General features: G+C 35.3%; 4 protein-coding genes across 12 annotated transcripts in view; 1 reads left to right on the top strand and 3 right to left on the bottom strand.

Annotated features, from left to right (window-relative positions):
• Window positions 1-9,562, bottom strand: part of LOC129791559 (potassium/sodium hyperpolarization-activated cyclic nucleotide-gated channel 3) — a 1,048,222-nt gene extending 1,038,660 nt beyond the window's left edge. For 7 of the 9 annotated variants that reach the window (XR_008750729.1, XM_055829753.1, XM_055829751.1 and 4 more), the window contains exon 1: window positions 9,154-9,541. The gene's annotated coding sequence lies outside the window, so the exon portion shown is untranslated. Of the gene's footprint in view, window positions 1-9,153 lie in introns of all 9 variants that reach the window. The other 2 variants (XM_055829749.1, XM_055829760.1) reach the window with 2 other exon arrangements.
• The window catches only part of LOC129791558 (trifunctional purine biosynthetic protein adenosine-3), a 1,078,967-nt gene that overhangs the window by 928,301 nt on the left and 128,082 nt on the right, over window positions 1-22,584 (bottom strand). The gene's annotated exons all lie outside the window — the stretch shown is intronic.
• On the top strand, window positions 10,778-16,983 carry LOC129791583 (D-glucuronyl C5-epimerase B). Its single transcript, XM_055829808.1, has 4 exons — window positions 10,778-11,312; window positions 11,425-11,552; window positions 11,758-11,892; window positions 15,388-16,983. The coding sequence occupies exons 1-4, from the start codon at window positions 11,174-11,176 to the stop codon at window positions 16,717-16,719; spliced, it is 1,734 nt and encodes a 577-aa protein (XP_055685783.1). The 5' UTR covers window positions 10,778-11,173; the 3' UTR covers window positions 16,720-16,983.
• Window positions 20,790-22,579, bottom strand: LOC129791614 (post-GPI attachment to proteins factor 3). The gene is made up of 3 exons (XM_055829852.1): window positions 22,456-22,579; window positions 21,340-21,890; window positions 20,790-21,262 (listed from the first exon to the last, which is right to left on the bottom strand). Exons 1-3 carry the CDS (start codon window positions 22,577-22,579, stop codon window positions 20,966-20,968), a joined length of 972 nt encoding a protein of 323 aa, XP_055685827.1. The 3' UTR covers window positions 20,790-20,965.

Below are 22,584 nucleotides of genomic sequence, written 5' to 3'. Positions count from 1 at the left end.
TGTAACTTAGAAAAACAATTACATTCAAAAATAAATGAAAAAATAAAATATTTAACGTTTGGCTCAGCGTATGACACAAAACACGCGAAAGGGTTAAAATAAATATTTTTCACAATTATTTTCTTATATAAAAAAAAGAAGATTTTCTTGTGGATTTAGATATTTCGAGATGCTCAAATGAAAGTTATGAGACATTCTCTGTGATAGATTCATGAAAAATCCTACTGGAAATGGCAGAGTAATCAATTAATACGATTAAAGCTAATAAAAGCATCATAAAGGATGAATCCTGAATTCCCCTTCGTTAACACCTCCATAAAACTCCCTTTGGTCGTTTACCTGGCCACAATGGTAATTAATAATTAGTATGATGGCTATCTTGCGTTTTAGCAACATTGCTGATTAAATACAAATCGATTCCATAGAACGCACAAAGGACAATTTGTTATTCCAAAAATAAACATTCTTTTCTATTTTATATTAAAAATTTAAAAGGATAATTTATATTTTCGATGAGTTTGGAAGAAAAAAATCTAATTTTTCTTTAATTAACTCTTTCTTCAAGCAAAATTTCTATATGATTTATTAGAAAATTATTATCAGGAAAATGTGGAAGATGAGACTGAATATATTTTATAGTAAAATGATAAATGGATAGAGCAACTTTGCGGGAAAATTGTTAATCGCTATGAGCATGTGAATATCTCCTAACTACAAGATAAGTTAATTACTGTGACATGTTATGTGGATTTTAGCATCATTATTTCACAATAATCCAGCTTATTGTGTGATATGATTTTGGAATCATTTCAAAATATCTTCCTCTTTGGTACACAGCATGGCTGGTAGCATATAGGCCACATGCTATGTTGTTAGATATTTAAAATCGCATATCAGCGCTTAAATCTGGCATTCAAGTCACGTCACAGCGAGATATGGAGCATTTTGCAATATAATTTCATTCAATCTGTCCATCGAAATTCAAAATAGTCTTCCTTCCTTCCCTCTTGTGTGCTTTTTAGGGGTACATACGCGAATTGGGGTGAGTTGCTATTTGCTCCCGCAGTATGCACCCTCTTCATCCAGAGCGCCACTATGGGGCGGTATGAGGGCAACTCTCACCCCAATTGTGGATTGACAAAAGTCACATGACATTGAATGTGTTTGCCTCATCTCACTTTATCCAACACACTGCTGTCGAGGGAGCTTTTCATACACCTTTAGCAAACACACATGGCTTAAGCACCCCCCGCGCGCGCGTCCCTTTTCACCCCTAACTCAAGTGCCACCCCATCCAGCAAGTATGTTTTCATTCACATATGCCTGCACTGCGTGGGTGTGTGACACTTTATTGACTTAAATATTGCGACAGATGTCTGCTCATGCGGCGCCCCCATGATGACGCTGATACAATGATACAGGCATCGCAATTTCCCTTTTTTTTTGCCTGTTTTGCACTCTTTTCATCCCCTTCACCCACCCACACACCCCCACTTGATTTCCGAGCTTTACCCACCACAAAAATCTGCACCTATAATGTATGTATTCAGCTTTATGCCCGACTGAGTGACAAAAAAGCTCTCTTCACTCTGTCATAGCCTGGAAGTGACTAAAAGAGATTCCCTTTCCTAACATACTAAAATGCAATAAATCATGAATTTATTTTTTGAATGTACTTCACATGAAATATTCAAAGATGACGAAGTACTGCAGAGCCGCCCCACCAAACGGGGGTGTATCTTCCGATTTAATGGGGGAAAGAATTGGTGTGAAAATTCAAAATGTGTGCACCCCACACCATAGAAATATCAAATATGGTGAGAAATGAACTTGGATGGTGCACTTCCATCATATGTATGACTTTTCCACATGGCCGCAAAACCCATGTATAAAATATTAACATTGCAATTTCATATTCATTGAAGTGAAAACTACGGATTTCATACTGCCTCAAACATTATACAGCTTTGTGGAGAATTCTCATTTTGCAATTTAATGCACTCCATACCAACCCGAATGTTTTATTTAAATCTCATTTTATACCAATTTTACATTGTGCCTCATATTTATCATAATTCTGTCAGATTGTTTAAAGATTTAAAAGATTTTAGATAAGATGGGGGATTAGTTTAATAGGTTCTATTTGGTTGATTTGAAATTGCAAAGGAGTTTATTCGTCAGATTCAGATTTGTTTGGGGTGGCCGAGACTAAGATCGCTTCCAATCCACTGCAGCTAAAGCAAGCTTATTGTGGGTGAGTTTATTCGTTCTTTTATGGGGAAATCTCTCATTTACAAAAATTAATCAGAGTATAACGCGTGTAGAGAACGATAAGAAGAATCAAAATATTTCAAACTTATTTCCAAGTGGAGTCAATTGAAAAGAGAAAGCAAATATTGGCTTAAAAATGCAAACAATGACGTCATTGTGGAGTTTTTTTTCCTTCTAATCCATAGAACATAAAAATTCTATGTAAAAAAAACACAGTAGAAACATTATCGCTAATGTTTCATGCATTGAAATTCAAAAGCACAAAGATGGCGTCAATATTTACATTTTTAGCCAAAATTTACCGACTTTTTCCCAGTTAACCCTTTCACGTCCAATGGATCATGTAAACGCAAACTTGAAACATTTTATTTTCTCGAAGTAAAATGAATTTATTTTTTTTTTTTTTGAGTTGAGAACATGCAAAATTTTCGTAGAAGAGGCCGAAGAATACGTTTTTTAAACGCTGAGATGTCCTCTTAAACCATCTACTTACAGAATAAACACCGCGATAAAAATTGCATGTTTCAATGCTTCTATGTTTCATGCGGACCCGAAAGGGTTAAATATGGAAAGACTGTTGGTCGATTTATTAATTTCTCTTGATTCTTTACAAGATTACGCGTATCCTGATAATTTTCATAAATAAGGGTTTTCCCTGTGGAAAACGGATAAACTCCTTTATTTGAGACTTTTTCTTCAGTTCAAATCAAACAAAAGATTTAAAAAAAAAACTGCATTTAACGAAATACTAAAAAAAATGCGAAAAAGAGCCTACAGAACTTTCCCCAGCAAATTCAGAAGAAGCATTATATATTCAAAAAGCTCCTAAACGTTTTATATATGTACATAAGAAGTCTGGGATAATCCAGTGTGCTTTAGGACGAATGATTGAGTGCTGAAAAGATAACTTAAAACGGTTTAGCATTACAAAATTGAATTAAGAAATGGAAGAAGTTGAGTAGAATGACATGGAACCCTTGAGGGACTTTTGAGTGGGAAAAAATTGCGAGAAAGGAGCTCACTTTTGAGTTGAATGAGTGAATGTTGGATGTAGAAATAATGATTTCCTCAAGTGGCGAACACTCAAGCCTCAAGGGGGTGTACACACTGTATATATAACATACAAATAAAAAAAGGGAAAAATGTGGACTTTTAAACACATTTTGTGCTAGAGGTGGAAGTGTTTAGCTGGGGTACTCTTACATTGATAGTGTTCCCCAAGGAGGTAGGTAGGTACATTTACTACATCCTGACACAGACTATCTTCCTGCTAGCTGCAACAAGGGTTAAGAAAAAAAAAGAAGTAAAATAAAAGAGACAGAAGGATGGAATTTTAGTGTAAATATACACGAAGGAATGCACATGAAGAAGTTCCTCACTTCAGGTGACCTCACATGTGGGAAATCAATGTTATGAAAGAAGAGCTCGGTGTTTTCCTGTCACTCTCCGTGAGCGTGTCTGTCTGTTTCCCCATATAGTTGCATTTGCAATTCAAAGTAGTCACACAGGAAGACTACTTTATACACTGTGAGATGCTATGTACCCGGAGGCAAGTATGCACACAACGCCATAACGAAGCCCAGGAATTTTCATTTAATTCCCGAATCTGACGCCAAACCACGGATGTTTTCTTCCCCGCCAAAGCTCATATTCATTTCGAAAATATCCATCAACTAAAAGCTCGCATTACACTATGCATGCAGAGATGGATGAATGGAAAATGAGGTAAAAAAGAAAACCCCTCAGGTTGCTAATTTTCTCTCTTCTCTACAAGCAATTTTCCGTTGCGCACTCTGCAAAAAAAGAGCCACGAAAACTTGCCACGCGGTTTAGGGTGCAAATGACAAACGAACAAATGTGACAAAATTATATATTGTATTCATTTGAATATTAGCAATGAAGGGAAAAAAACCCCGACTGGCTTCCCAGCAAATGAAACCACTTTGGGAAATGAGAGAAAATCATCTCCCGCAGAATCCTCCAGTGCGAAGCAGGCATTTATTCCGGCACATTTTAGGGAAATGAGAACGAATCGCGCATAATTTTCGCACAATAATCGTTACTGGGTGGAAATAATGTTTATTTCACCATTCTACCCGCACTTCCACCACTTTATTTTCTTCTTTTGTTTTGTAATTGTGATGGCGCACCATATCAAAATATATACATTTTATTTTATAACTGAAATATTACAAATTTTCCGCGTGGAAAATTCGTCAATGCCCCAATTAATCTTTTATTCTTTTTGGAAATCTCAGTGGAGGCGCCTGGTAGATACTGGATGTTTCTATTTAAGTGGAGGCGCCGGGTACTACCATTCACCCAATTTTTAAACAAAATTTAGGTAATTAAAGTTTAAATGTATTTTTTTTAAAGGATAATAGAAAAAATGAATAAAATGTGATTCATTTCATGTGGTTAAGGTGTATAGTAATTATTCTAAAAGCTTTTATCATTTCATTTCCCTCCAGGGTGCATTTTCAGGATAAACACAAGGACCGCAAGAAGCACAAGGTGCTCTTTTTAAAGGATTTTTTGTCCCATCATCCCATTCATCCCAGCAATATGGTTAAAGCAGGACATCCATTTGAGTTTGTGCTTAATAAAAAAAAATTATTATTACACTACCTCTAAAGGATCTCTGCATGATTTTACTTTATCCATGTAGATTTATTTACAAAATTAATTTTTTAACCCATTCTAAAGCAGAATGAAATTAACATTATTTTCTTTACATAAAACGTTTGCTTATGTGTAGTTTCATAAAAAGATGCATATTCTATATATCTCTCTACCTACTCTTCAATGTTTAATTTTGTATTACATAAAGCCACTCGAAAAATGTAAAAAATATATATAATTTTTCAGTAAACATAAAACATATAAAAAGGATTTTAATGGGAAATTATAATTTGATCTTTTTTCCATTCTCTGTTTCTTTTCTCATTCATCCCGTTTAATTTCATTCACCCACCCCCCATAGCCCCATGACTCCACCTAAATTCTTCCATGATAACCACTTTTCCGAATCCACAAATCTCCTAACCTTAGGGGTAAAATTCGCATTGGGCGTGAGGAAATAAGAGCGATGTGATACAGAAAAGAGGAAAATAGCACGATATTCAGCAAATTCACCGGATGTGTGTGTCTCCCCATGAGCAGTCAGCCTTTATGTCCCAATATACCTGACTTGGGGCTAAATGTGGAGGTCCTCCGCATCACACGATGAAATATTCGTAATTGCGCCCCGTGAAATGGTGTCGATTTTGAAGGAAGGGGGAGGTAACAGGAAAAAAACTGGAGACAGCTATTTTTCGACCCTCTCTACAAAGATATAGCCGGAAGGCATGGCGTGGGTGGGGGGAGATGGTGTACAAAGTGTGGAAAAAATGAATTGCTATCTGATGGACATTACTGGTAGTATGGGGCCACAATCGCGGCAAGTATAACCAGAGCAGTAAATAGTCGTGTATAAATTTCACGAGGAGGGAAATGTCATTAATCACAAACACTGTGGGTTGTGGAGTTCACCACCCCCATCGCAGCCCCATCTATTTTGTCTCCTTGCCATCTTACCACCCACTCCTTCACCCCTCCCCTCAACCTCTCCACCCCCACAGCATCTTCTCGCAATTCCTGCGAGACATTCTCAAGAATACGAGAAGGGAAGCTGTGTGGTATGAGAGGATATTGTGACGCAAATGATGACCAACATATTGCATAAATTGGGAAAGCGGCACCATCAGGAGTCGCGCACAGTAATTGAAATGAATCCTCTAAGGACTATGAAGTGGCAAATATTATAAAACAATAGAATTTAGATACAATTTTTTTATGAAATTATTTTTTTCTCTCTCAGCATTGAGAGAAATTTCAAACTTTGAAGACTAAGAGATAATTATATACATAGAACTACGAAGGAAGGAAGAGACTTAAACTCGACAAGACCCGCAATCCTTTTTTGGTTTGACCTATATAGAAATGAAGTTGGAAGTTAGTTTTCTTATGTGGGATTTATCATAAATGACTAAACCAAAAATAACTCTGCAAACTTTTAATTGATTTTGATTAATTTTTATATGTTTTTTTGGAAAGTGGAAGGATGTAATTTTTCCGGGTTTTAACATATTTTTATTACTAAAAGATATTTAAGTAGAACAAAAGACAAAAAAAAGAAATAAAAATATTTTTAAAAGCTCGGAAATGAAGAGAAAACGTTAAATTCTAATTTTCAAATTACTTATTCCTCTTCATGATTAAAATTCCTTTTTATTTATTCTTTACATACTTGATTTTACGTAATTCCTTTCAAAGGATCAATTGAAAATTCAAAGAATTTATTTTCTATATATCCTGAACACCTTGAGGCAACGCTATCTATCCCTTTGAAGAACACGATGAGATTTCATTTGCAAAGAGCAAAAATATCCTTAGGGATAATGTAGGAGAAATGATTCCGTGTCACTACAGCATTTCTATAAGGACTTTTTCCTGATGGTATAAAGGAAAAGGAGGGCGGCAAATATCGATTGAAAGCTCCTTAATACCCCGCCGTCTCGTCATAAACTCACAGCATTTTGATGAATGAAAGTGCATTTTGCACTTACAGTGTGATTTTCTCTCAGCTTTTTCTTTTTCCATATTGTTCGCTGCTTTTTTCTTCTTTTTCCTTATTTAACTTTTGCATTGACATTCGGGAACATATGGAAATTTAACAATACAACCCCTTGCTCATACATACTAAAAAACTCTCTCGCAATTTATATTCTAAAGGGCATGAGTGGTGTGCTTTTTTTTTCAATGCAAAATTTTAGAATTAGCATAATAAATGCAGGTATGTAGGTATTTTTTTTACCATTCAACTTTATGGCAAATTCTTGGCTTTTATGTTCATTTTTTTTAACACAATATTAATCCACAGAACATACTAAAAATATGCTCAAAAAGCTCAACATTTAATTTCTGCAGCCAATTGCTTTTTGAATGGGTTTAACTTAACCTTAATTATTCGCCACTACTCGATTTTCACACATATGGCAGCGCCAATTAACTTTTATTATTGTTCTTTAATTCGATTCACCCTATTTTTGCATATTTGAACGTTGGATATGCTCGGTGAGTGAGCATAAAAGTTTATAACTCCTCCTTAACTGCTCAATCTTGCATAAAAGTTATGATATCTCCACTTTTACATCATTAAGATTTTTTTAAAAGAACTTTTACTGATAAGAATTTCTTTAGAAAGCTCAGGGGAAAACTTTTGTATATAATTTTGCATTTTATTTATTTTATAACATCAAAAGATGATTAAGAATGATTAGAATCAGAAGTCTATTCAAGAAAGAATTTTCAGAAAAAAAAGAATAAAAAGACGATAAATAATTGATTAGAAAATCGATTTAGAATTTCTTTTAGTCGAAGTTTATGAGGATTGAGATTTCTGAAGTATTAACGGATTTTTTTATTCGAATTAGAAGGTTTTTTTTTACCTTTTGACGTTTCTTCCCTAACGATTAACGTTTATTAATGCTTCACATGTCCTTTCCAATGTTTTATTTTAAGGAAATTACTACACAAAAGATAAAATTTAAGTTTCCCAGCAAGATATTTATTCGATTAAATTCCTTTCCATTGTGCATCCCTTATCACTCGATAGAACCCAACATAAATTCCTGGGAAATGCAATTTCAATTCACTTAAATGCTCCATTTCTGTATCCCTAAAATGGCATAAATTTGTAATGTAAATCCGGCGGATCTGTCAATCTAAAATGACAATCCTCAATCCACCCCCATCTTCCATTTTCACATCCACCCCCCTCCCCTTCTGCAAAACCCATCCCCTTGAGTGACGCCAATGCACGAAATAATTAACCACTGTAATTCCAGGATGCACTCGCAGATTTCAATAATAAATAAACCAACAGGGAAAATCAATAATGTCGCTGAATTCAAAAATTGTCCTGAAATTGCCATGTGAATTGTTTGACAATGTTTGCACCTGATATTCATATTTCACAGAATACTTTGAGGGGAAAAGAATTTTAACAATGATGTTCAAGTGTGGCAAACAAAATTGCATGAATAGTTGAAAAAAAAAGAGAAATTGCAAAAATTTCACAAATTATCAAGTCCAGAGGAGTTTCATCCCCATTTTGGGGGAGCTCCCAAGGTGGTTAGATAACGTATGAAAAAAAAAAACAGAAGCATGGAGAGAGCCCATTTAGGATTATATATTATTCTGTCGTCAGAGAGAGCGAGAGAGGTGAGAGTGTGTCTTTCGATTGATTGCATGAATCCTCACACCCATTGTGAGGCTAATATTTAATCCATATCCATAGGCACCATGGCACAGTATCGGCCCAGGTGTATATGTGTGGCCTTCCTGCGCCACCCTCAGCGGCCCCAATATATATTGGCATGGAGGGCAATGGAGGTGATCCAATCTCATGCCGTTGAGGCACCATGGCAAAAGAAAATCTCCGATAGAAATCACCGAGGAATTGGGTGGGAGACAGGAAGTGAATTAAGGGGAGTTAGAAAGGGCTTTTTTTTTACCGTTGAAGGCTTTTCATTGAGAAACAATATGGGGGACTCTCTCTGGGGGCCGTTCAATTCAACCCCCCTATCCCTGCCACTGTGCCTACGTTGGGATTATCCCATATAGAGAAGTGCGGTCAGGCTGGATTTTCCTCCCCTATTTGTGGGGGAGTGTGGGTGTGATGTAACGCCCCAAAATTGCCCCAAAAGAAATCGCAGCAAAATTGAGCAAAACGATTTCATCCAACAGTGTGTGCACCACCCCCCAATCCCATAAAGGTTTTCTTGTCAGGCAGAGGGTCTGAGTTTGGGGGTTGATTACGAAAGAGTAAAATAATCTTACTTGTTCAATTTTTTTCCTCCTGCGGCAACCAAAGGAATTGTGATGAATTTATTTGCAAATTTTGCTGAAGTTTTCCACCCACGACGACGACAATGAGCACCACCACCGTTTTTTTCTGTATACCGTATGTGCGCCCCCCTTCAAAAAAAAAGCAAGCTCACCAACCCCTAAATCCGGATGATCTTCGTGAGCTTTTTCCTTATATATATTACTCGGGGTACCTCTTCCTTTTTCACCGTGTCCGTTCGACGAACGCTACCACAGACAGGTGAGACACAAACTAAACTTATTGCACTCCATTCGCTAATTGAATCTATCCCGGAAATTCCCGTTTTTTTGTGTAAGAGAAAAAGGGTATCCTCAAATAGCGAGAAACTAAAAAGCCAACTCCACCACTCTGTTGTTATATAATCTTTCTGGTAAAAAGCACCCTCTCACGTTGTGACACGGGCGAATTTTTGGCGAAAAGTCTACTCCCCATATCTTTTATGGCAAACCCATGCGCCTCCCCCAAGAGTTCAAATGGTGAACATTCCACCCACACGTTCATCCAACCGTTTTTGGGGGCCGTTTGAAATTCAATTTACCACAATTTCGCCGTGCGCGCGTGTTCTAACGTCATTAGTGTCACCATATTCACCACTACGTGTGGAAACCTTGGTGAATTTTTACCAATTTATCAATTTCGGCCATTTTAAAAATGGCGGTACTACACTTTTATGCTATTTTATGATTTTTCTGGATCTCTAAGTATGTTTAACGTAAGAAAAACTATTATTTCTAACGATTGAATTGATTAAATGTAAAATCTTTGATTAAATTTGAAGCATTTAGCTGCTTTGATTGGTATTCTTGCTGCTCTGATGCTTATTAGGACCTTTTAATATGTCAAACATGGATAAAACTTTGTAATGTGAGGAGCCACTGTAATTTATTAAAAAAGTAATTAAAAGATGTAATTTTGTGAAATATTTTGCACAAAATTTAACTTATAACTCATTTTTCTATTTCTATTAATATTTAATTCATCAAAAACATTAGTAAATTTTTTTAATGTTATATGATTAAAATATTGTTTTGATAAACTTTTTTATGTTAAGTTTTGCACCTATATGCTATTCAAATTAATTTTGCACCAAAACCCACCTTTCGATTTGAGTTTAATTCAAATTTAATTCACTAAATAGTTTTAAATGAAGAAAAATCTTTGTTCTTGAAGAGAACACTGATTGGTTAATCATTTCAGACAAGTTGTAGGCGGTTCTTACAGTAGGCGGAGCCTCACTGCAAGGTTAATTTGAAAAGGGTATTTATTTAAGGCAAAAGTTTCTCTTATATTTTATGACTTTTTTCTTAATGGAAAAAATTATATTTGTTGTTTAACTATTCCTTTAGACTTTTGCTTTAATTCCAAATATTTCAGTAAAGGGATTAAAGCACAAATCTCTTAAAGAATAAATCTTTTAATTAATAATTAATTTCACTCTAAATTAGCCAATAAATCTTTACACGAAAAAATTTAATCTAAAGCTAAATTTTCTAAATGGATCATACAGTACGACCTCGGTGTGCCACACCATTTCTACCAGTATACCTTTGGAAAATATTGCTTTGCACTCTGAGTAATAAATTCCGTATGATATGTTCCGTATGTTTGGCTTTTCCAGTGAAATCCATACGGGACAAGGAGGAACAATAGGGCTTTGCAAAATAAATCTTTTTCACCTGGAAAGCTGAGGGAAAAATTGTGAAAAGGGGGCCAGGTGGAAAATAGATTACATAGTGCCCGTAGGATGTGAAGGTGTGCTGATGTACATAGAGAGAGATGGGGAAGAAACGAAGAAGAAATGTGTCAAGTGATTAATTTATCATCCATGGCTTTTTGTCCATGTTGTGGACAAGAGTGGAATTTTCCGGGAAAATCGAGAGAGAAAAAACTGTATTGGTGCTAGAGCAGCATCCTTAGTGTTGAAGGAAGTGACGCAGAGGAAGGATAAAAATTGGGAGTTTGCTCATCAGAATGATGCGTCTTAATTTAAAATTCATTCTGGGACTCCTCTGTCTTCTTGTTCTGGTCACATTCTCCTTGTGGACACAGTGCGGAGACTCAGCACTGGGTAGGAGTCTTGTCCCAAAGTGGGATCAGAGATCCTATGCAGGTGAGTAGCATCTGAGCAACATAATTTTATTTTTTTTGTTGTAAATTAAATCAAAGATTAACTGAGAGTGATTTACTTCTGTTTTCGACACATAAATTTCCGGCAAAAAAAGGGGGTAACCAGCAGCCTGAACAGACGGAAGAGATAGACTGCTTTATTAATCAGGAATACAAAATTAGTTGCCGGAAGGAGGGCGATGAGGTCTACTTGCCCTTTTCGTTTCTGCACAAATACTTTGAGGTGACACGATCAATAGTTATCTCTATATATCCTCCAACCTCCATCCCACTCCTAGCCACCCCGTGGGGGCTTTCTGTGTGTCTACACAGAGGCACACCCGCCACCCTCAATCTCATCCCACCCACCCCCACAACATAGAAGCAGAGTGCGAAAGAAGTGTGGGATACTCATCGATTTTTCTCCTCTTCCCCAACAAACAATACAGGTCTATGGCTCCCTTAGCACTGTGGACGGTACCACGAGATTCGACTGGGCACATAGCTATGGAAAGGTCAATTATCCGAAGGGTGTCTACGACCCCAGAGGCATTTTCATGTACTTCGAAAACTACAACGTTGAGGTGAGTTTTCCCCCCGCATACATATACAACACAAAATTGACAATCCACCAGGAAATGTCTCTGACACATGCCACACTGGGATTTTCCAACCCCCCCCCCTTCACCACCCACAAACCTGACCCTATCACAGAGGAAGAAATTCAATACTTCCATAGGGATGCTCTCAATATTTGATATTTTATGAAAGGCATCCTGGTGAACATCTCACAGCATCCTCCCAAACTTGCCCATAATCACTCATTTTTCTCCATCATAGATATACATAGGTTGTTTGTGTGTACGGGAGGGGGAGAAAAAGGATATAACTTGCAAAACTTGCTGAATGTGACACGAATAACTAATCTTAGTTTGTCCACACAATGGTTTTCCAGGGATTTTTATCCTTTTACTTGTACACACACCCCAAAAAAGAAATCACCCCATTGTTGCTTTCTCGGCAAATGCCATAGATTTGCATAATCAAAATTCACAAGATAAATTCGTTGAATTAATTTAAGATTCCCCACCGTAAATCCCATCGGAAGTTCCCTCTGATCACTCATATACAGGGAATCCTTTGAGAGACATAAAGTGCATGAAATACATAATAATGTTGATGGTTAAATGGGGAATCAATGAATGGAGTGTACAGGACAGATTTTCTGAATTAATTTGAAGAAATTTATGCTCGCTTTATGCTCTTATTATTATTTGATGAATTTCCTCCGATGAAAAAAGAAATTTATTCATTTTGATGCACAAAGAAATTTTTATAGGATGAAAAAAATTGAGAAAAAGAGAAGATTTTATATTTTCACAAGTTAACCTTTAAAAGCCAAGGGGACAATTTCGTTATATAGGTTTTTGGGGTTTTTGGATTCATTTGGGATTATATAATTTTTTATTTATTACATCGTGAATAATGGTGTTTATCTTGATTATCTTAATAGTTTCTGAATATTTGAAGGCTCTAAAAAAGAAAACGTTAGGGGAGACCGGGGCTAATAAAGTCACTTAAGGGTTTGGAAAAAGCTTAAAACATTATATTTCCTAGCTAGATAGAACAAAATGATCTGAGAAAGAGTTGTAGGGCAGTAAATTTCCTAAAGAAATGAGCTATACATTTCGCTTTATCTGTTTGGGAAATATGATATTTTGAGCTTTTTCTAAACCAGAGTGACTTTTTTAACACTGGTCTCCCCTAAGTCCTAATCATATATAGCCTAACCTCAATGAGCGTGTTTCAGTCTGATCTTTCATTCGCACCTTGTTAAATTATGTAGCTCTGTCATTGCGTTATTCAGGCAAAGTAACAGAAACAGATCTGCACAATTTGACAAGGGGCGAGTGAAACACCCTACAAAAACACGTTTTTTTTTAGGTTAGGTAATGGTTAGGCCCTTAAAAATTAGAATAAAAGATTTTAAAGATTGAAAAGGGCCCATCTTTCGCCATTTTTCTTTATTCACGATATTAATTTTTCAAGCTATTTTTTTTAATTTTAGTATTTTACGGCCACGAAATTTTTCAAGCTAATTTATAGTTAATTTATTAGTTTTTCATGTCACCAGCGACTATTCCATAAAATCGTCTCATTTGTTACAACGTCACATAATCGTGCCACATGCGCCCGTACAATAAAATATTGAGTCTGATAAGGATTTTTTTTTGTAAATTATTCGAAACGTCGCTAAATTGCAGAAAAATTGTGTTTTTCTGCCCCTCCCCGACCGCTTTTCCAACGAATTTCCCTAAAAATTTAAAGTTTAATTCTTATTCCTAAAGTAATCTGAGCTTCTAGAAAAGTTGACAAATAAATAAAAATATTATTAGGGGAACGTGGCCCAAATCGGACCACCGCCCAATTGCGACCGCCCCTTTTTCTCGTAAATGACGAAATATTATAAAATTAGTTTCACTACATTATGAAGATATTATAGTAAGGTAATGTTAGCGCCTAAAATAAATTAATTTGGTACACAACAGGACGAATTAAAAATCAAAATTCATTTTCAGCACTTGGCCGACATTTTCTGATTTTAGAAACTAAGTTGATATGAGTTTTTTTCCCACTATTATGTCTCATATTATGCCGCGTTTCTGTAGCTTAGAGGGTCTAGTTTATTACTTGATTTACAATTTTTTGAAAGATTTTAGGTATTTTAAGTAATTAAGTGAAAATGTAATACATGCAGAATGGTCTAATTGCGACCCCCAAAATGTTTCAATTCGGACCGTCTATTTCCACCACTCACCACGGTAAAGCAGCCGCGCATGCGTGTAGTGGTGTGGAAGTGTCTCTCTCACACAGACCGCGCTGTGTTTTGATTTCGGGAAAATCAATATTTTTTCACGTTTCTTGAAAGTTTTTTCGCAGTGAAAATGTTCCTACAGCCAAAAGGGAGTGCAGTTAGTGTAATTTACGCATTCCTCAGAAGAATTTTCGTGGATTTTCTGGGAATTACGTCAGTGGGTGCGCAATTGTCGGTGTGTGTGAAAGTGTGTGTAGTCACCTCAAGGGCGAAATGTCAAAACAAATGTGGGGAAAAATGAAAATAAATTCTTGATTTTCCGGCTTTTCCGGGTAATTCATGGTGTTTTTCCTATTTATAGTAGTGATAAAAGTGATCTACTAGTGAAAAACCCACAAATTACGGCAAAAACAGGGGGTCGCAATTGGAACACTCGGGGGGTCGCAATTAGAACACCGTGGTGAAAAAGTGCAATTTTAGCAACTTTTTTTAATTCCATTATTACTCAGAACAGTTAAGAGTTAGAAGGTTTGCATCTATAAAACAAAGTTAGCCTATTAAATGACCTTTCCAATGGTACCAAACTTGGAAAGATTTAATTCATTTTAATATGACTTTTTTCAATCTTTCTGAAACAGAATTTAGGGGGTCCGAATTGGGCCACGTTCCCCTAACCAGTTAAAACTTATGTTTCATCAAATCCATCATGCCCCAAAAAAATTTTAATGAACATGTTAAAATTCAATTATGTATCATTTGCATTGTTCAATATTTATTCATTTCAAATGAAACAGATGCATTATATACAACATTCACGTTTCAAGTTGACAAATTTTGCACATTTTGCATATTTGGGATTATCAGGAAGGGGGGGGTACTTGCATACTTTATGCATGCCACCAAAAAAGCGCGGAAACAATACATTTTAATTCTATGCACGTATAAAAGGAAAATGCATATTTAAATTCTTGTTAAACTACATTCTATATTTTCAAATCAATATAATGCAGGAGGAAAAAAAATTCCTGCTTCAATTGGAATAATGAATTTTTTAAAAATCGTGTCACATGAATGTTGATTTTGCGTGTGCCGGGAGGCTGGAATTCTCACAATTGAACTATAAATATTTCACTGTGGGACCCTAATTGGCTAATTGAATGAAAAATCTCTTTTTGCATGTCATGGAAATTAACGTCCTCATGCACGATTATGCTCAGGGAGGGATTTTTATGCATACTTTTATCTATTGATTTTTTTTTTTTAGATGAGGGATCGCGTGAAATGTATTACAGCTTCCGAGGGTGTTCCCATATCGACACAGTGGGAGAGTCAAGGGTATTTCTACCCCACGCAAATTGCTCAGTTTGGCTTATCGCACTACAGCAAAAATCTCACGGAACCCGAACCACGGAGGAAGAGCGTGGAAGATGCGGATAAGAATTACGGTGAGTGGCATATCCCACAGGGTAGTGTCTTCCGGAGGCATTTTGATGGGCGAATTTCCAGTATGGTGGTGCAATTTTCAACGGGGCCACATATGGAGAGTGCTGTGAGCCTCCCAATGGACCATGTGTTGGATTTGGTGTTGAGTTTGGATGTGCAATTGCGCATCAATAGTACATTTTCCGTCTCACTGCAGCATCGTGAGACAAAGAAAGACTTTCACATCCACTACATTGTGTCGGATTTAATGCTCAGTACACAAGATGAGAATATTTACTATGGGTTGGGTACAGCGGGGTTGGATAGTAATGGTACAATGGCATGGAAGCACCTAACGCGCGATCTGCTGGTGGATCTGCAGAAAGGTGTACCAAATGGTCTAGTTCCAGGCACCGAGAAGAGACATAAACTACGTCGAACGGAAATTCGAATAACAAAACTCTCCTTCCTCGGGGCTGGGGCCTTTGATAATATCACTCTGTCCACGAGTGAGCACATAGCACACTTCTACGATGCAGCTGAGTGGTTTGTTCGGCATCAGGATGCCACAACGGGTGGATGGTCGAATTCCGTGAGAAGACGACTGGGTTCGGGGTTTGCTGAGCTACCCATTGGTTGGTACTCAGCCATGGGACAGGGTCATGCAATTTCCCTCCTAGCACGTGCCTACTACCATTCCCGGGGCGATACACGCTTCCTCCGTGCTGCCCTCGATGGGCTGAAACCCTTCCGGGTGCCATCGTATCAGGGTGGTGTTCTCGCAACATTCCTAGGGAAGTATGCATGGTACGAAGAGTACCCCACGTCACCGCCCTCATTTGTCCTCAATGGCTTCATCTACTCCCTCCTGGGTCTCTATGATCTCAACTGTACAGCCCCACAGGGACATAGTGCCGAAGCTGGGGTACTCTTTGATCAGGGTATGACTTCATTGAAGCACATGCTGCTGCTCTACGACACAGGGTCCGGTACAAGCTATGATTTGCGCCATTTCACCCTTGGTATTTCCCCCAATCTTGCCCGGTGGGACTACCATGCAACCCATGTTAATCAACTCCTACTCCTTGCCACGATCGACAGAGATCCCATCATTGAGCAAACAGCCAAAAGGTGGCAAGGCTACATGGTAGGGAAACGTGCCCAGCACAACTGATTTATATCGAAAGATTTAATTCTATTCAACTATTGGTGGGATCAAGGATTGATTCAAAAAGTACCATAATACTCTATTCTCATGAAGACAGCATTTTAGCTGCGCTAGGAGCTAGGTTACGTCTTAACGTGAATAGAGGATAGAATGAGTATCTTGGGGTCAATGCTTCTTAAACTTACTTAAAGAAGTTTAAGAATATTGTTTTCTTAATAATCTTTTCTTTAAATCATTAAGTTTGCAATAAAAAATATGAAAAAAATAAAATCGAGTTTCTGTTATGTTTTAAATTTCATTTAAAACATTATCCTATTATTAAAAATAAAAAAAATAAATCTTTTCTTTTCTAATAATTATGAAATTTAAAAAAATAAAGACAATCTAATTTCAATTTAAAAATTATTGAAAATTTTCAGAATATCACGAAAATTTGAATCTGAACTGATTTTTTGTATTCAAATTTTTAAGGATAAAAAAAATCAGGATAAATATGGGACAACCCATAAAATTTAATTGGCCATACCGTCTTATAGAACCCAAGATATTTGTCTATTTAGGGGAGACCGAGGCCAATAAGCACATACTGTTGACATATTTTCTAATATTTTTATAGCAAAATATCGTGACTAGGAAAATTGAAAATTCTCTGTTTTAGTGGTTATAAAATTGAAATGCTTTGTAGGGGATAAACAGGTGAGAAGTTTAGCTAGCAACACCAATTAATTTCTCAGGTGGAAAATCATTGCAAGTGTCGGAAAATTCCACCGATTTAATTTACCCCACAGGTGACTAAAATTACCCGTTGTAAGGGTCCAGGAAAAGTTCAAAATTTCATATTTCCCAGAGGGATAGATAAAAGGTGTCTAAAACAGAGTTGTAGAGCAGGAAATTTCATGAGAAGTATGAGAATGATCCACTGAAGAAAATTTCTTGCCTTTGAAACCCGGTCTCCCCTACCTACTTTTCAACAATCTAATACAAAGAACCTACCAGAGTTGATGACTGTTTGTACAATGCACTACAAATTAAAAAAAAGAAAACTTACCAAAAAAACTAAACATTTCTTTTAAAATTAATACACTAAAAGTCTGGAATTTTTATTAAACAAAAAATAGAGAACAAAATAACAAAAATGTCTTGCATTGAGGTTAGTTTAAAGTTTTTTTTTTTTAATGTATAGTAAAACCTTTTTAGCTGGGATTTGACGAGGAGGTAGATCTCTTTTAGTAAATGGAACAAGGATTGCAATAAATTGAGTGATTTTGCAATGCAGAAAAAATCGATTAGGGAATATTAAATGTAAGTGAATGAATTGAATTTTAAAAATTTGCATTACCCATGTTGATTTATTTTTAATCAAACCATAAAATCCTGAAAATCCTTAACAAAGGATTTATTTGTTTTCATCAATTTCCAGCAGAGAAAAGTTCTGAAAATTAATTAATTTTCCTTCTGAAACTCAATGAAATTTAGTTTTTAAAGTTGTGCAAAATTCATAAAATTGAATTTTAATTGAGACCCCGGAAGCAAGCTTTGTCCATTAAGATGAGAGAAATTCTGCTAATTTTCACATGGGTAATGCAATATTTGAAAATTTGGGTTATTCAAACAAGCAAGATGCATTTCATTGTTAAATATCATACCTCATATATGATTGGGATAAATTAAATTAAAGTGTATATGGTGGAGAAATTGCAATTTATGCATATTTATTGCACAAAATTTAATAACAAAATGCTTGAGCATCAGTAGAAAATATTTCAATAAAACAACGCAGCAATATTCTCTGCAATTTTCCGCTTTAATGATTTATTTTTGAATTTATTAAATTCTCTATATGAGAATGTTGTATTTATGCTCAATTATGGGATTTATTCTATGTTGTCCAAATTTTATTTTATTTATAAAAAGAAATTAAAAATATTTTCCAAGGGAAGAAAAATTGAAAAATAATTTTTCTTGCCATTAAATCTTCCCTCAGAAAAAAAATCATAAGTGAAGAAAAAAATAAAATCAAATTGAGCTTAACCAGATGAGGAAGCCTAACTTTGTGCAGGCAAAATAATGTACCTTAAATTTATAAACTTCTAAAGAATTTCTTGTATAAAAAATAAGTTTATATTATTATTTAAGTTTTCTTTATGCTTAATTACAAAAAAACTTTAAAAGAAAACAAGATTTTCATATTTTTTTTTTACAGTTTAGTTAATAAAATGTTGATAATTTTATTACGAAGAAGGATTTATAGAACAAAGTAAGAACTTTTTTTTTTAAAAATAATTCTATCTGTGCGAACGTGAATGTGTGGTAGAAAAATTATATTTTCTTAGATATGACGTGTGTGTGAGCTTAATAAAAACAGTTTCTAGACGTTGAATAGTTCAATATATTTTTAGAAAGAGCACTATAATCACATTGAATATTTTTACATAAAATAATTAATGAAAAAAAAAAAAGAATGGATTCAGTGAGAAAATACTCGGACTACTTGAGGCGAAAAAAAATCAAAGAACAAACTTCCCTTTTTCAATTTTCCTATCGAACAATAACATTTTTCACATTCTTGTAATATACTGTATAAGATTTTTACTATGTCTGAGAAGCGAAGGAGTTTAAGGGAGAAAAAAAAACAAGAAAAACTTTTGAAAACTAATAATAAATTTTGCCAAGAGAAACTTTTAAATAAAAAAAATAACACCCAACTGTTTACTAAACTATTAAGTAGAAAGTTCTCCTTTTTGTATTAGAGGAATAAAGTGAAAGTTTGTATGGGGGCGATGGGAGGAGATGTGTATGAGTTAGTTGTATTGAAGAAAGCTATATAGATGAAACCCTTTTCTTCCAAAGTGTCAATTCGCAAATTGAAATTTGTACGAGATTTAAGAGATAGATTTGAACGGCAAGTGAAACTTAAAGAATAACAATTGAGATGTGATTAACTTTTCTTTTGCAAACTTTGTACATAAATAAAAGTTTTTTTATCATTTATATTCACACTTATTGAGCTTTTTTCATGCTCCTTGTTTTTTAACAGACTTGTGCTAAGAGTTTTGCCTAAAACAAACTTTATTTAATGGCCGATTTTTCATATTATTTTCACCCAAAAAAAACTTAATAAATTTGTTAAACTTTCTTGTTGCTTGATTGCTAAGGCGGCGTAATTTTTATTGAAGAAGTTGTCGAAAAAACATTTATATTTTATAAACTCATGTGACAATAACCAAAATGTACTTAAAAAAAACATTAATAAATGAAAAAAAAAAGTCAGAGACAATGTTATCTTCATATCAGTGAAAAGAAAACTATCACTGTTATTAAAAAAAACTCAGAAAGAAAATTAACAGGTAAAAAAATCTTTTTAATTAATGGGCACTAAATGTTATTGTAACTATTAATATTAAAAAAAAATATACAAATCACGTCACATTGTAAGCATTGTAGCGAGAAAAATGAAGCAAAAAAAACATGTCTTTAGCACCTGTAGTATGGGAAAACAATGTTTTCAAATTCTCTTATAATATACAAAGAAAATTCAATAATAAAAATCAACTCATGCAGAATAAAATTTCTTGAAAGTTTTAATTGAATCTTTGTTAATTTATTCATCTGTTTTGCATTGCATCCAAAAACTTTGTTGAGGGAGTTTACCACAGAAGTTGGTCAACGGTATGTAATTTAATATGTTTGCAAATTGCTTTTTGCATTTTAATATTTTAATTTTTATTTATTTATTTTTTCAAATCACTTTAAAATCGTCTTTAAAGTGGCGTAGCTGCGTTAAAAAATAACTTTACGGAACCTTTTTTATGGTTTTACATGTTTGGTTAATAGTTTTGCTAATTTTGATTTTTAGCGTCGAAAATTCTCACACATAACCTCACATTTTGTTAAATTTAATCGATAAGGTATTTTAAATATTTTTAAAACCATTTTAATGATTTATTCAACCTGATAAACATTTAAAATTATTCAATTTAGAGTAATTCCTTATTATAAAAAAAACCTGCTAAAATAAATTCCTTGAAAAGGACGCCACAGCCGCCATGACAGTTTACAAGAAAATAAAAAGATCCTTTTACAAGTATTTGGTATACATTTTATTTTCAAAAAAACACCTAATTACACATACACAATCTATAAACTACAAACATACATATTTTAATACCACAAAACAGTTTTTAGCAGTTTAATTAATTGCATAATACTGCAGTCTTTTTTAAATGCTTCAAAAGAAATCTCTCTGGTTGTACTAGATGAGTTTCTTCAGTTCCTCATCGCGGAAGAACTTTTCTCGTCTCAAGGAAATGCAATCGTCAATGAGGAAACTGTAGAAGAGTAGGGTGAGGGGAACTGTTGCAAGATGCCACAGGGAATGTGCATCGAAGGTGTAGAAAATCGGTGGGAAGTCATTGAGTTCCAGTAGAAGGGATGCAGCTGCTAGAATTTGAAAAACCAAGATCTTCCAGCTGTATTTGCGATCTCTCCGTGTGCAGATGTACCAAATGAGCCATGAACTTCCACCCAGAATGCCCGTAAGAACATTTACCTAATTACCAGTTAAGTTTTCAGTTTTGAACTTATGCTTTGCAGTTAATCAGTTAACGCAGTTAACGGTGAACTTACCTGCATGTTGAAGCGATAATCGAGACGTCCTACACTTAGGTAAGCAAAATGATTGAGGAAGAAGATGACACAACAAATGGCCACGAGGATTCGTACGAGGATATGTTGGGAATGAAGGAAGCGCAGGAGGGCGCAACAGAGGGAACTAATGACAATGGAATAGGCAAAAGCATAGTCAAAGAGTTCAGTTATGGGAAAGTCTCGTGCGTGGAAAATTGTACTCCACAGCCAGGCGTTGCAGCAGATGGCCCCAAAGCAATGCCACAGCCAGTAGTTGGGACTATCTCTCCGGACACGTGCTCGAAATTGACGGAGCATGTAGAGATTAGCAGCGAGATTTGCTAGACTGAAGACAACGGAAGCGGGTTCTTGCAGCCCAAGGAAGCGCACAAAGGGCCACTTTCCGTGAAACTGAGGAACCTCCCAGTTGCGTTCTAGGAAGGCTTTTGTCGTCTTCCACATGCATTCGTAAGTGCACTCATCGTGGCAGGACCAGACGAGAAGACGCTCAACAAGGGGTTGTTTACCCGGATGCAAGAACTCTAATCCATCTGTACATGGATAAGCAAAATAAACGGCAAATTCTTTAGTTTTTTAGCAAAAATGTGACTTTTTTCAAATTTTTGACGTTTTTCCACTTTTCTCAGCCCCAGAATGGAAATTCAAAATTCTGTTACATCAAAATATGCATTGGTATTTGCTCTTTCATTTGCTTTTTACCCCATCAAAATCCATCCAGTAGATCCTGAGAAAAACCTACTTTTGTGTTACCTATCTTTTAAAAAAAAAATAATTTTTTCTTGGTAGCGACATCCATTCTGAAATGACCCAATAATTCTGTGAAGAATCGGTAAAAATTTACTCAAAAATGCCAATAATGACATCCTTTGAAACGTTTGAAACATTTGTACTGATGATTCCGTTGCGTTTCAACCGTCAAAACTCGTAAATGAAACATTCGCCCGCATGTTTCACACTTAATGTAATCTCTATCTTTATCTACAAAGTAATCTGTTCTACATTCTTTTCAACTCTGAGTGGTGAATATGGATAAAATTCCCGATTTATCTCGAGCATCTCGAGCGAAAAGCAAAAGAAAAATAAATGAAAAATTACCTTGTGTGCAGTTTGAGGATTTGCAAATTTTCACACAATTCTGATAGTATGGACTGTTATCACCTTTTGAAGCATCACAGATATAAAATAAACTTGCAATTATCAGAGAAATTGGGATTTTCATCTTCC

Source organism: Lutzomyia longipalpis, chromosome 3 (genome assembly GCF_024334085.1).
Source record: "Lutzomyia longipalpis isolate SR_M1_2022 chromosome 3, ASM2433408v1".
In the NCBI taxonomy this organism is placed as follows: domain Eukaryota; kingdom Metazoa; phylum Arthropoda; class Insecta; order Diptera; family Psychodidae; genus Lutzomyia; species Lutzomyia longipalpis.
This window is presented reverse-complemented; position numbering and strand designations above follow the sequence as displayed.

What these genes read in the sequence shown, in the direction of transcription:
- LOC129791583 (XM_055829808.1), top strand. Translation starts at nt 11,174, where the DNA reads ATGATGCGTCTTAATTTAAAATTCATTCTGGGACTCCTCTGTCTTCTT. An exon ending in GGATCAGAGATCCTATGCAG is followed by an intron (nt 11,313 to 11,424) that starts GTGAGTAGCATC and finishes CGGCAAAAAAAG; the next exon opens with GGGGTAACCAGCAGCCTGAA. An exon ending in TCGAAAACTACAACGTTGAG is followed by an intron (nt 11,893 to 15,387) that starts GTGAGTTTTCCC and finishes TTTTTTTTTTAG; the next exon opens with ATGAGGGATCGCGTGAAATG.
- LOC129791614 (XM_055829852.1), bottom strand. Translation starts at nt 22,579, where the DNA reads ATGAAAATCCCAATTTCTCTGATAATTGCAAGTTTATTTTATATCTGT. An exon ending in ATCCTCAAACTGCACACAAG is followed by an intron (nt 21,891 to 22,455) that starts GTAATTTTTCAT and finishes ATCCATGTACAG; the next exon opens with ATGGATTAGAGTTCTTGCAT. An exon ending in ATTATCGCTTCAACATGCAG is followed by an intron (nt 21,263 to 21,339) that starts GTAAGTTCACCG and finishes ACTGGTAATTAG; the next exon opens with GTAAATGTTCTTACGGGCAT.